A 13029-nucleotide genomic window follows, 5' to 3' on the forward strand; every position below is an offset into this window, starting at 1 on the left:
GAAAAAAAAATGTCATAAATAGTGGAATAGGATGCAAATGTTGATACATGTTGATCTTACTCAAGCTCCCGCAACCACAAGTTTTGTTCATAACATCATGTTACTTCCCTCCCAAGGGATCAAATTAGCAAAAGTAAAAGGCAAAATTCAAGGAATCAATAAAGTCAACGAACTTGAATCACCCAATCAAATAGAATAGATTTTTTATTGTCCAATTTCTAACATTTTAACCTTGTATTGGTGCCAACATTGGGGGTTTACCATTAGCAATGTAATATTGCAAATTTGACATTTTAGTATTTTGCCACTTCATCTTTAATGCCTCTATTAATCTTCCTCAATTATCAGCAAATTTGACATTTTAGTATTTTGCCACTTCATCTTTAATGCCTCTATTAATCTTCCTCAATTATCACGTACCTCATAGCATCACCTAGACAGCAACCTATTATGTAGAAGCAGTTAGTAGTACTCAAGTCTAGGAGAAGTGTACTTACTATGTATCCAAAAGTTCAAAAGCTCAACATTGCAAGGTTGATTATCAAATTCTATACAAAGTGGGGATGGGAACCCACAATTTTTAAAGCTGCCTATGAACCTTTTTTTTTTACCACATATATCATACAACTACCATGTTCTCTTTTTTTAATGTATTTTTATAACAAATAGCAGTGCAGATGTAAATGTATTACCAGTGTCCATATGCGTATTGTGTATTCAGAAGTTTCAAAGCTTATCATTGCAAGGTTGACTATCAAATGATATTATACTTGTGAATAGGGATGGGAACCCACTATTTTTCATACTGCTTATGAAATTTCACATTCTCCTTTTTCTACATTTTTATATAGCACCGCATTTAAAAGAATAACATCTAAAAGAATTCCACCCATCCCTTAAATTTGGTTATTCAAAATACTCGAACCTGTGCTCATCGTTTGTCCCCTTGATTTAGTTGGAGTCTGCAGAACCAAACCAATTCGTTAATCTCTCAACTTAATTCTCATTATCAAGTAAAGTCATATAAATAGTTACATACATTTAGACACATACACTAGAGGGCACACTATAATACACCACTCAAGGGCATTATTGTAAGTTAAACATCATCCAATCCTCCAGCACCAAGTCATCTATGTGTTGGTACATTTGCAAGTAAGGACCCACAAGGTAACCAGAATCTATGTATATTTTCCTGTACTTGTGCATGTGCCCTTGCCCTGATGTATCAATACATTATATATATAACACGTGTGTGTATATATTACCTTTAACAGCCTAATGGTTCACATGTATTAAGATTGTTCCTACAAATACATAGTTTTACTTGAAACAGTTCATGTATATGAATGTACTAAGAAAACTCTATCATACCACTACAATTTCTTGTTACCATTAACAAACATGCATTTTGTTGTATTTCATGATACTCCAGCTCTAGTCCTTGAACTTCATCTTCAAGTTGCTTTATAGTGTGTTGGTATTGTAAAACTTCTTTACTGACTTCATCCAACTGGTTCTGCATATTCCACGATGTACCCACACACTTTTTTTCTCTTGGAAACAAAAAAACAAAATTGTCAGTATCAGAGACTAGTTGAAAATGCATCAATTAAATGCAAAACTTCCATGATTAATTATTGCATGATTCCTAGCAAGATGAAATGCAGGTTTTCGCTTGAGCTTAAACTTGAGATATTGAAAATATATTCACTTGGTTCTCACAAATAGACATCAAGCCTCAAGTAAAATTGCTTCATAACTTGCACTTATCTCTCGATTCAGAATTCACCAGAGTAGTGGACTAAACATGAATGTGGTTAAAACAAAAATGATGATACTGTGAACCATCCAACCACATCGATACCCTATTCTAACATATAAGGGAGAATAATAACAATTTGTGGAAAGCTTTGAACCTAGGCTTCAAGCTGGTTGGAAAATTTATTATATGTTGGAGAATCAACGCAACTAAAGTAATATTGATGGATGGGAAGTGAAAAACTATTGTTATTTAAAATCCCATGGTAATAATTCAAGTCTTGCTTTACGGAGTAGAAGTGTGGGGAGGTACTATCAATCTTAATGCATTGAAAGAGATTGAGAAGATGCCATGGATGTTTTAAGGAGACAATTGGGAGTTAAATCCACCACCTCCTACCAAGTTATGCTCTCGGTAATAAGAGTTCAACCCATATAGACATTGGCACTACACTGTGTATACAGATACATTCCAAAAGTCAAGAATACACCAAATCATAGATTACCACATCTTGCTTGGAATGTTGGATGTAAACTACAAAGGAATCACAAGAGAAATTTTACGCTAATCTAGTTGGGTATTTGACGTCAAAATATGGTTCAAAAAGATGGGGTGTGGAAGATCTCTTAGAGATTTCAAGGGATATTATGCAATATGTCGTTATTGATGAATGGTTAATGGAAACACTAAGGAACAAGTGGGTAGGTGCAAAAAGGGCAAAATTAAAATATGACATTGAGGTCAGCTTTCTAGGTGTTCTCTTTAGCATGACACTCATGTCATTATCCCTCAATATGTCATCATTGCTTTCATTAATTGCACTATATGATGAGCATGTAAAAAGATAGTGATATTCATCCTCTACTAGCCCTTGCTCGCATATTTTTCATGCCTTTATATTTGACACCTTTGATGCCATAATGCAACTTCAATACCTTGCTTGTGTAATTGAATGCAAAGGAGTGTAAGGGCTCTACAAGAGTTAATACTCATTTTAGTAATGAGATAAGGTTGAATACAATCAATAGGCATGCTTTCCTTATATTGAGCCCAACATTTAGCGTTTTGCCTTATTCACACATTGAGACTTTGTGCTTTGAAGATGATCAAGAAACCCTGTGTACTCAGGTTCCATGGGTCAATATTGACCTTGTTAGATATAATCAATGATCTATCCCCATATGTACTCTTAGAGTGCACATTTTGTGATAGCACCCCAAATGAGGAGTAGCTATTGTGCAACTTGACCATGGGTCAATAAGGTGTCAATCTAGGAAACCGTAGATGTGTAGGACACAATGTATTTAAGAAAGAGTGAAGTAGGTTAATAGGATTGGCTAATCAAGTCAACTAGAAGAATATTTTGTGGGCAAGTTACGATGTACTTAGTCTTGAAGTATGTGTCATTGACTTAAGATAAGTACTATCTAGCACTAGCTTGTATCTACGGAGCTGGGTCATATTAAATGACAAGTCAATTGACAAAAGAGGAATCTCTCCACTACTATCAACCGACATGCACATTTAATGTTACACTCAGACCAAACAGATAATATAATCCACTCTCTTACACAGTGGTGTGATGATTATCAGTCCCCACTAATTTTGTAGTGAGCTGGTCCAGATCCCATCTAAGCTCTAGGGTGTGAGCACATGGGTGAACTACCATTGTGAGCTACTCTCACATGTAATAGAAGTTTGTTTTTATATATCCATCTCTGTGATTGTAACTCTATATACTACTTGATTCTCAATATTCCTAACAGGCCTCTCTATGGATGCTAAAACATATATATCTATCACCATGCGGTTATTAAGGGATAAACACCAAAAGTATCTTTCACCTGTTTATGTATTTACGAGAATACTTTTAAGGGCTTTTAAACAGTACCAAAATATCATCTATGGTAGCAATTCTTTTGTTTGCTACTACACAAGGGCTATTCTGGCAAAAGTTTAAAAACCAATGGGAAATCTAGGATACCCAAAAAAGATTAGGGTACCTTGAGTATTTTTCCCTTTAAATTTTACAGGATCTCCATACTTTGCTTTAAGTGATAAATGCGTAAAAAACTAAAGAACAGTTGCAGAAGATAGGTCATCTTGCTACCTTTCATGCTGACTGGATGTTCGTCGAAGAATCAAACGACATCTCTCCAAATATTCATCAGGATCAACCAAGGAGTGATAAATAACCACACCATTTCTTGCCCAAAAATAGTAAAAAACAGTGCTTGCTACGGCTGCCGATAGAAAGCATCGACCCACTTCCCCGAAATAGGCTTCAGTCTGAAATGTCACCATTGCCTGCAGAGCTAGAAACAATAACAGTGTACCACCTCTTCGAATCAACCTGACATGATTGCCAACAAGCTTTTATTTTTTATGAAAAATTTCCCAACAAACCATTATAATTAAAAAATCGTAGGAACTATGTTGCTAATCTGGAATCTTGATTAGATTTGTAACAAAAGGAATGGCAATTCAGTATTTTTATTTAAATTCCAAATTGTGGATAGCTTGTTTTGGTATTTTTTCCAACATTATGGTGGGATATATTGATAACTTTATCCCTTTTAGGTTTTCAATTTAATATCCTTTATATACAGATTATGGAAGAGAGTATTCCATTAAAACAACCTGAACTCATCGTACTGAGCAAATTGTTCCTTCATTGCATTTCTGAGCTTAAATGCAAAGCCGAGAAAAATGAGGAAATAAACGACCAGTAGAGTCATTAACCCATATGCTGATATAGCTCGATTAACAAACTTGCAATGCCCTATATGCTTCTCACCCCTTGATATGTCAATTTCATAACTGATACATTTTCCAAATTCAAAGAATACATCAGTCGTGTTTGCATTCATGGATTCACATTATATAATTCCATTTCTAGCCTTAAACCAAAGAATGAATTCAAACCATGTAAGTTCCATATGAGAGGACAGTAATGGAGCCAATAGCTATGGTCTCCATTAACTCCTATATGCTTACCCTAAGATACCTTACTCTTATTATGCTTCTTCCACGAGTCTATAAATATACATACACAAGCATATATACACACACATAAGACACCAATCAAATGAGAGAGAGAGAGAGAGAGAGAAGAATATTGTATTTTTTAAATGACCTCTTTCTCTTTCTTGAATCTCTAAACTCCAAAATCTATTTTTTAACTTAGTGATATGCTTTTCACAGATATGTATAAAACACTATCAAAAGAGAGAGGGGGAGATTGGCCTTGTTATCCGAACTTAAACCTGTGTATGAATGAATTGATGAGTGTACGTACTTATGTATGATTGAGTTTTATATGCACATATGCATGTACATATGTCCCTATGTGTTTATGTGCAAACACAGACAAACAAAATCAAAATCAGAAGAGTTCTTACCTGATCTCTTTCCTGACTGATCCCACAATGCAGAAGGCGACTGCGGGAAGAAGAAATGGAAACAAGAGAGCATATCCATGCTTATGGACGCTCCTCTTGCACACAAAGATTCTGTAGAGACGGATGAGGTGAAGAGTGAGGCAATTAAGCCACAGAGCAAAGCCAAAACAGGCATCAAGCCAATAGGTCCATAAAGAGCAGAGACTTAAAATAGAGTTTTCTCTTCTCTTGAAGTGCTCGTTCACAATTAGGGTTGAAAGGATGAAGATGAGGCCACCTGCTGAGCTTAGGAGTGTGATGGGCACGCTCTTGGTTTTGATTGGGGGGAATCTCCTATTGAAGAAGATGGTTATGTTGCCTAGTAGCATCAGGAAGGAGCCTATGGCGATGAGGCTTACTGTTGTGTAATCCAAGATTGAAGTCGGGGACGGGGATGGGGATGGAAGAGCCATTGATCATGAGAAGGTAATAGCCCACCATCTATTGGGTGGAGAAACAGAGACATACAGAGACAGAGATAGAGACAGGACACAGAGACTCTGTGTGTGGGTGTATGTGAATGTCATTTAGTCTTGGGCTTTGACCACAGTATGTACATATGTATATATGTATGTATGTGTGTGTGTGTGTGTGTGTGTGTATGTATGTATGTATGTATGTATGTATGTATGTATGTATGTATATATGTATGTATGTATGTATGTAATGTATGTATGTATGGTATGGTATGGTATGGTATGTATGTATGTATGTATGTATGGTATGGTATGGTATGGTATGGTATGTATGTATATATGTATGTATGGTATGGTATGGTATGGTATGGTATGTATGTATATATGTATGTATGGTATGGTATGGTATGGTATGGTATGGTATGGTATGGTATGTATGTATGTATGTATGTATGTATGTATGTATGTATGTATGTATGTATGTATGTATGTATGTATGTATGTATGTATGTATGTATGTATGTATGTATGTATGTATGTATGTATGTATTTGTGTGTGTGTGTGTGTGTGTGTGTGTGTGTGTGTGTGTGTGTGTGTGTGTTGTATAGAAGAGTCTTGGTGTTGGACCAAGAGTATGTATTACTCTTGGTCCAAGCCCAAGACTTTTCCATTCAAACATATGTCTACAAAAAGAGACTAGGGACGAGAGAGATTTCAAACGAAAAAAAGAAGTGCGTGTCTGGTAAGTATATGTTTGTTGTTTAGTTCGTCTTATTCAACCTTTGTGTGTGCCATTCCACTTAGCCTTTGAATTATCCTCCAATTTTAGGCCCCTTTGAGGGCCCTATTTAGTTAGCATAGAATGTTTGTAAACATCAATTCTTTGACTTTGTGCTATCCTCATCCGGAATAGGCCATGCAAATAGTTTTCAAAGATCTTTTATATAATTGATACATAATGCCATATTTTGAAAAGAAAAAAAGGAGAGAGAGGAGAGAATGTGTTACGAGTAAGAGGCGAGATGATCATGATGACTAGTGTGTTATAAAAATGGCCTTGCCTACTAACTAGGCCACAAGGTTATGTCAGATCTATGGTTCATTCTTAAGCTCAAATAGGGAGCAAATATAAGTTCCTAGAAGGTGTGCACGGCTATTCCTTGATAATGTGATCTCAGGCTTGAAATTTCTTACACAAATATCCCAATGTAAATGGTAGCTTTTGTACCTTTTCAAAAGGGCTGCCCATACTACTCATTATAATTTATGTACTACATTGAGTATTCTAGAAAACTTTGAACCGCTAGGAGAATGTCAATCATTGAAGAGATAAATGGATTTCCTCTTTAGTGTGTTAAATGCAAGCCAAAGTTAACAACACTTCATGCTATAAGAGTGGTAAGAAAACATCAAAAACACCTACTAACTTGTTGGGTGTTTATCAAAACATCATTTATTAGAATTTATCCCAATGCTTTCAAATGTGTGGCCAAAGAGCTAAAGCTCTATCCATCCAAAACCCAACCGTGGAATAATTAAAATGACATGTGGAGTTGTACGGATGGTCATCATGATGGTAGTGATGTTATCGAATAGGGAATGAGAACAACAAACACCAAAATACGCAGCACCTTGTTAGATATTTACCAAAATATCCCAAAAAAGATTATGCCTAGGAATTTTGTGTATTGTGCATGCTTATTTACGGAAATTGTTCAATACATAGTAGTGTTTTTTAGTGTCTTTGGCCTTAAAAGAAGCATGTTATTCATACATTCGTTCGGAATGGTATACTCATACAAAGAAACAAGTGGGATGTTTGATAAATAAATAAATAAATAAAATTCAAAAAATCATTTCATGTAACAAAAATTCCCCATAGTTTTGTTTGGCCACATATAATGTAGAACTTGCAATCTTCTGCAAGGTATGTATTGATGAATAAAATTCCATCTCAAGTTAAGTGGGCTCTATATATTTCACATGAAAACCAATGTTGAGCTTCAAACTCATGAAATCATAACACAAAAGGCCCTTAAGAGGAGGATGAATGCCTTCTCCAACCCACTTTTTGACACACCAGAAGTTGTTGATCACCAATAGCATCAACCTCGATAACACGTGTTTCCCATCTCATCTGGTTCGCCAAGATTCTCATATCCTCTATAAGCTCCGATTTGTCTCTCAAGATCACCCATCCCTACACATCATTGAGTTATCGAATAAACTTTTGAACCTCGATGCAACGAAAACACATTGCTTTTTAAGGTTTTGATGCATCAAAATGCATGCCATGGATATATTTAAGGGATATTTATGAGAATATCTCTCCTGTTAGGGATATTTACAAGAATACCCCCTAACGAAACATAATCATCCTTGTAACGTTTCAAAACATAGGGGTATTCTGGTAAATTCCCATGAAGCTAGGGGTATTTTGGTTCTTTGCTCTTTATATTACATGATTTGTTCATTTTACATGTCGTACTAACCTCCGGCCGCAAAATCCTATCTATCTCGAGGAAGAGGTTGGAAATCCCACAATTGCCAATCTCTTGAGAAAGAAGCCCAATTCCATGCAATAGATCATATGTCCTCGGATACGTCGGAAAAGCCTCACACCTGAATAAAGGCCAGCATTGTAGATTTTTTATGTTTTGAGCAACCATGTATGCCATACAACGCAAAGCAAGCATTGAAGTTTCTAATCTATTGGCATGTAAAGAATGGCCGTGTTATATTGAAGGAAAAAAATAGAATGAGCATCCTAGTAGCTAATTTGATGAGTCTGCAATCATACTTATCCGGCAACTTTATATTTTATTAGTCGTATATAGAATGACTGCACTAGCTATAAACATGTCCTTGCTACGTGCTTCTATATGTCTTGTGTAGTGAGAGATGGGCCAAGACGTTGTCGACAATGCATATATACAAATATGATTGGTATGCGCCCATCCAATTACTAGGGCATCACCTTATCTAACAAAAGCCCCAAAATCACCTTGTGTTTCTCTTTATTTCCCAAATGCCCCCAGTAGTTCTCGTGATTTCCAAGTACCTCGGTCAACTCCAAGATAATGATTATACGATCAAATAAATAAAAAATCCGGCGGCATTTGGGAAAATAAAGCAAAAACTGACACATGCTGTACTCATAGTATTCCACAACACACACTTATATACTCGTAGCAAAACTCTTCTCAAGCAAGCACCAACCAATTATGTCGTACTCCAAGTAATCCACGGTCGTATATAGTCGATAGTGTATCAGGTGCACTCTGGGGAACCACATTCATTACCCAAACGGGCTTCTTTGCTTCAAGTAACGCGGCATTTAAGTTACCATGCAAGGCATTCATGTCCATCACATTGCGTATGCTATGGACAGGTTCGGATGTGTCATCTTCACCATGACGCTTGGGATGGTCGGAAAATATCAATGGTGTTAGTAGAGACCAGTAGCTCTCTACCGTCGTACACCATACATGAAGATCATCCAAGAGCTCGTTAGCTGAAAATCCTGTTCATAGTAAAAGCAGCATAGACTCAACAAGTCGGTTTAGCGAGAAAAACCTGACCCTTTTAAGCCCCAATCTCCCTAATGTTTCGCAACAAACATGGCAATGTTACACATTGTTGTTTGATCGAACCCGTAGAAGCTTTTTTGTGTGAACACTATATTCACATGTGCAGTCTACCTCTAAATATTTTTGTCCCACCAAAACATGCCAAATTAGCTGTAGACGTTGAATCTAGTATGCATCACAAAGCAGAATTAAGTGACAAAAAACCATTAACATACCAAAATGATATGCATCATCTGTTCGTGCTCGGTTTCCCTTGTGTACATTGATAGACTTTGATATACAAGGTCGAAGCGGTGGATATAGTGTCAACATAGACGAATTTACATCTGCCCATCGACCACATAACTTCGGCTTTGCTTTTCCTGTCCTGCTAGGAAAGAAAAAGAACATTGAAAATGTTTTTCCAGAAATGTCATTAAGTCAAATATCATGCTTACATCATAAATCTCAAATATCATACAAAATTATGCAATTTCTTCAATTCAAATCAAGCATCTGAATTCAAAATACTACATCAAATTTCAAGATTACAAATCAATGTTATATAATAATGCCACATATCATAGTCAATGACCATAAAGACGAGAGCATGAAAATATCTTTGCACACCATACCCTACCTCAAAGAATAGCAACTATGATTAGATGCCTTCCTCCAAATCATATGGGCATCATTCTCTAATAATGGAGACCAGCATATATTACGTGCAAAATCTTTGTTCACAAGTGAAGATGGTTTGAGAGATTTTATGACATAGGGAAGTGATGAAAACACTTCCGATGTCCACATGAACACACCATCATATTTGAGTAGTCTATCCAACTCCAAGAGTAGAAGCCCCTCTGTATAGACAAACATAACCAACAGACATTTAGATGCTAATGTACAATACAATCTATGAAAGCATCGCTTTTTACATATTCGTACAACATCACATACAACACATTAGACATTCCCCTCATTGTTCTGATCTAACAATTTATTTTTCCTTATAGATATGCATGATCTATGACTCAAGGTAAAGAAAAAAAAGAAGGAACCTCTTGTAATTACTAAATACAAGTAGTTGTGCAAATTTATACAGTTCCCCAAACCTTGAAAGTGCCCAAAATAGAGGTAAAGTTTTACAATTTCCCAGTATTTAAGCTTGTTTTTGGCAAATATAGCTTTTGCATTACCTTAATTTACCATTAATTGGGTGAACGTTTCAAAAACTCTTCCTCATAAAATATAGCCACAAGTTTTGAAAATCCTTAGAAAACTAGCTAAGGAAGCCTCAGATGTTTTCTCTGATGGCCTTACATTGTTGATGTGCATATACTCAGATATGTGAAATAATGATGCAGTGATGAAGATTTTACGGTTGCGAGTTTGAATCTCGGGCACGATGGGTTTTAAGTTCTATTCCTCATATAACAATAATCTTAGCAATTTCTACTTTGAGATAAATGCACACAAACAGTGAAAGGGTTGAGATTCTATGTGTTAGTTGGGATAAGTTTAAGTTCTACCTTTCCAAGACCAGTCAAAGTTGCAATCGAAACAATGGATCATATCGAACGAGAAGCTTGGGAATGGCAATTGAGAGGAATTAAAAGAGCCGATAATTGCTGGGAAACCCCTTTCAAGATGAAAATGAACTTGGCTCCCATATTCTTCATATGGAGAAATGCACAAGATTGACGCCTTCTCTAGATGTCGAGAAAGGGCTCCAGGCATCATCATCCGATGTAGTCCACAGTTTATATCCAAGATTGTTCTCAGCTGAGATTATCGCAAAGACCACATCATCAACAAGAACCACAATGTTTGTATATATATTTATAAGGATTGTAACATTTTTGGTTGAATGCATAATCCATAAGGATATCACCTTTTGACTCATTACCAAAAGGTTTGTTAAGGCCAAAACAAAGATTTAGCATACATGATACAAACTGAGCTACAAACAACAGTTAAGGTAAGATCAAAATGAATGTGAATTCCTTCTACCTTAGTTTGAGTACCAACAAGATTGTGGATGATTTCCTGGACATTCTGATCATTAAGGCCAGACTTGATGGTATTCAAGCTAACAATTCCATTCTCTTGAAGCGTCAACCTTCAGCCAAAATACAACGATATGAGATGCTATGATCTTTCAAAAAAAAAGAAAAAAGATTTAAAAAGACTCTATAGCGTTAAGAAAACTAATGATGATAATCCTCTGGTTTAACCAAAAAGAAACGTAAAAACAGAACTCTCCACATGCTGAAAAAATATAAGAAAAATCTCAGTTTTTGCAAAATCATGACCCCAATTTTCCAACAACAAAACACAGAGCAAGGCTGAATAGAATGCCTCTTCACATAATGAAATGTAAGAGCCAGAGTCTGTTTCTTCTTCTCTTTTTCTTTTACCTTGTAATAGTCTTGCTTCCAGAAAGGCTCAATCCATCAATAAACTTCATATTCCCATGCCAAACACCGTCTCTAGATGCTGGCCATCTCAATGGAACCTTATATTCGTCAGGTGTTGGGAAAACACATTGCACTCTCTCTCTTCTCTCTTCGTGTCCACAGTCTCTTCTTATATCATTGAAATTTCTTCTTGGCTTGTCGCCATCGTTGTTATGATAAGTGTTGCTGTGATTATAACAAGGAACATCATCCCATTCCATGTCTTTGCACACTTGAATCTCTTTTACTCTAATGCCACGAGCATGAGAATCGAGTAAATGTAGTGTTTTGAGAGGATGAAGCATGAGTCCAGCTTTGGCTTCATCTTGAAGTCGTCGATGTGATCGGTACATTGCAATGTTGGGCACTAACCTCAAACGAGAATACTCTGTTCTTCTCGTCGCATTCCATGTGTTGATGAGCACAAAAATGGTGAGAAAGCTGAGGATCATACTGGTTCCCATGGAGAATATGTTGGCATGTGGACTCTTCTTTGTCCTATGGTCATGAAGAGGTAGCTTGGATTTGATGGGGGAAGGGGAATCAAACTTTGCAGTGTTGTTGTTGATGTTGCTGTTGTTGAAGTTAGTAACATGTACAGGGGAATTTGTTACATTCATGTCAATATTTTTTGTGTTTGTATGGAGCTTTTCATGGATGGGTGATTGTGAATTAGTGATGGAGTGTAAATCTCTGGAGGCTGCCACCGGAGATGTGCGATTCATGGCGAAACAATGTAAACAAAACTGAGAAATGGAGGTGATTGATTCGAGCACAAATTGAGGGGGGGGGGGGGGGAAGAGCGATACAAGTGAATGAGTGAGTGGAGAGAAGATCTAATGATGTGAAGTAAGTGTTGGTATACGAGAAAAGAGTGTGGATGTGAAAGGAGGAAGGGCAGAACAGAGAAATTATAGGTATTAGGAATATATATACATATATGCACAAACAGCTTCAATGCATATAAGTAAGGAAAGGGGCTAAAGATAATGGTTAATGTAAAGGAGAGGGGGGATTATTGAATCAGGAAGCTCAGAGTGTTCTCTCGCTCGCTCTCTTTCAGCCTCAGTGAATGAATGAATGAATGAATGAAAATTTGCTGGCAAATATGTATATGTATATGCATATATGATGATGTCTGTCTAGTACTCCTGTGAAGGAAGGACTGAAAGAGTGAATAAAGAGTGAGTGACTGGATCGTAGTATACATACATGAGAGAGAAAGAGATTGTGTGTGTGTGTGTGTGTGTGTGTGTGAGAGAGAGAGAGAGAGAGTGTGTGTGTGTGTGTGTGTGTGAGAGAGAGAGAGAGAGTGTGTGTGTGTGTGTGTGTGTGTGTGTGTGTGTGTGTGTGGGAGAGAGAGAGAGGAACGCGCCAAGTAG

At 36.6% G+C, this 13029-nt stretch overlaps 2 protein-coding genes across 6 annotated transcripts; both read right to left on the reverse strand.

Annotated features, from left to right (window-relative positions):
* Window positions 1-347: 347 nt before the first annotated feature.
* LOC147869951 (uncharacterized) lies at window positions 348-5707 on the reverse strand. 4 transcript variants are annotated; one of them, XM_087335223.1, is made up of 6 exons: window positions 5164-5705; window positions 4403-4582; window positions 3873-4115; window positions 1394-1556; window positions 926-962; window positions 348-445 (listed from the first exon to the last, which is right to left on the reverse strand). In XM_087335223.1, the coding sequence occupies exons 1-6, from the start codon at window positions 5613-5615 to the stop codon at window positions 396-398; spliced, it is 1125 nt and encodes a 374-aa protein (XP_087191349.1). In that variant the 5' UTR covers window positions 5616-5705; the 3' UTR covers window positions 348-395. The 4 variants fall into 4 exon arrangements, with proteins under 4 accessions (XP_087191349.1, XP_087191368.1, XP_087191360.1 ...); XM_087335234.1 differs by having other exon boundaries at window positions 350-445; window positions 1375-1556; XM_087335242.1 differs by lacking the exon at window positions 4403-4582 and having other exon boundaries at window positions 5164-5707.
* A 1738-nt stretch (window positions 5708-7445) lies between these two features.
* LOC147869952 (putative methyltransferase PMT5) lies at window positions 7446-12676 on the reverse strand. Of its 2 annotated transcripts, none has more exons than XM_087335245.1 (8): window positions 11609-12676; window positions 11202-11310; window positions 10721-10973; window positions 9829-10051; window positions 9425-9579; window positions 8839-9142; window positions 8112-8241; window positions 7446-7819 (listed from the first exon to the last, which is right to left on the reverse strand). In XM_087335245.1, the coding sequence occupies exons 1-8, from the start codon at window positions 12370-12372 to the stop codon at window positions 7655-7657; spliced, it is 2103 nt and encodes a 700-aa protein (XP_087191371.1). In that variant the 5' UTR covers window positions 12373-12676; the 3' UTR covers window positions 7446-7654. The 2 variants fall into 2 exon arrangements, with proteins under 2 accessions (XP_087191371.1, XP_087191377.1); XM_087335251.1 differs by having other exon boundaries at window positions 9425-9576; window positions 11609-12665.
* Between the last annotated feature and the right edge of the window lie 353 nt (window positions 12677-13029).

This window comes from Azolla caroliniana, unplaced genomic scaffold (assembly GCF_043228905.1).
Source record: "Azolla caroliniana isolate FFs.n. ecotype wild unplaced genomic scaffold, voAzoCaro1.0.p SCAF_1, whole genome shotgun sequence".
NCBI lineage: Eukaryota > Viridiplantae > Streptophyta > Polypodiopsida > Salviniales > Salviniaceae > Azolla > Azolla caroliniana.

What these genes read in the sequence shown, in the direction of transcription:
- LOC147869952 (XM_087335245.1), bottom strand. Translation starts at nt 12,372, where the DNA reads ATGAATCGCACATCTCCGGTGGCAGCCTCCAGAGATTTACACTCCATC. An exon ending in TTGTTGGTACTCAAACTAAG is followed by an intron (nt 10,974 to 11,201) that starts GTAGAAGGAATT and finishes CGATAATCTCAG; the next exon opens with CTGAGAACAATCTTGGATAT. An exon ending in CATAGTTGCTATTCTTTGAG is followed by an intron (nt 9,580 to 9,828) that starts GTAGGGTATGGT and finishes TTTCTTTCCTAG; the next exon opens with CAGGACAGGAAAAGCAAAGC.
- LOC147869951 (XM_087335223.1), bottom strand. Translation starts at nt 5,615, where the DNA reads ATGGCTCTTCCATCCCCATCCCCGTCCCCGACTTCAATCTTGGATTAC. An exon ending in TCAGTCAGGAAAGAGATCAG is followed by an intron (nt 4,583 to 5,163) that starts GTAAGAACTCTT and finishes AAAATGTATCAG; the next exon opens with TTATGAAATTGACATATCAA. An exon ending in GGGACAAACGATGAGCACAG is followed by an intron (nt 446 to 925) that starts GTTCGAGTATTT and finishes TCTACATAATAG; the next exon opens with GTTGCTGTCTAGGTGATGCT.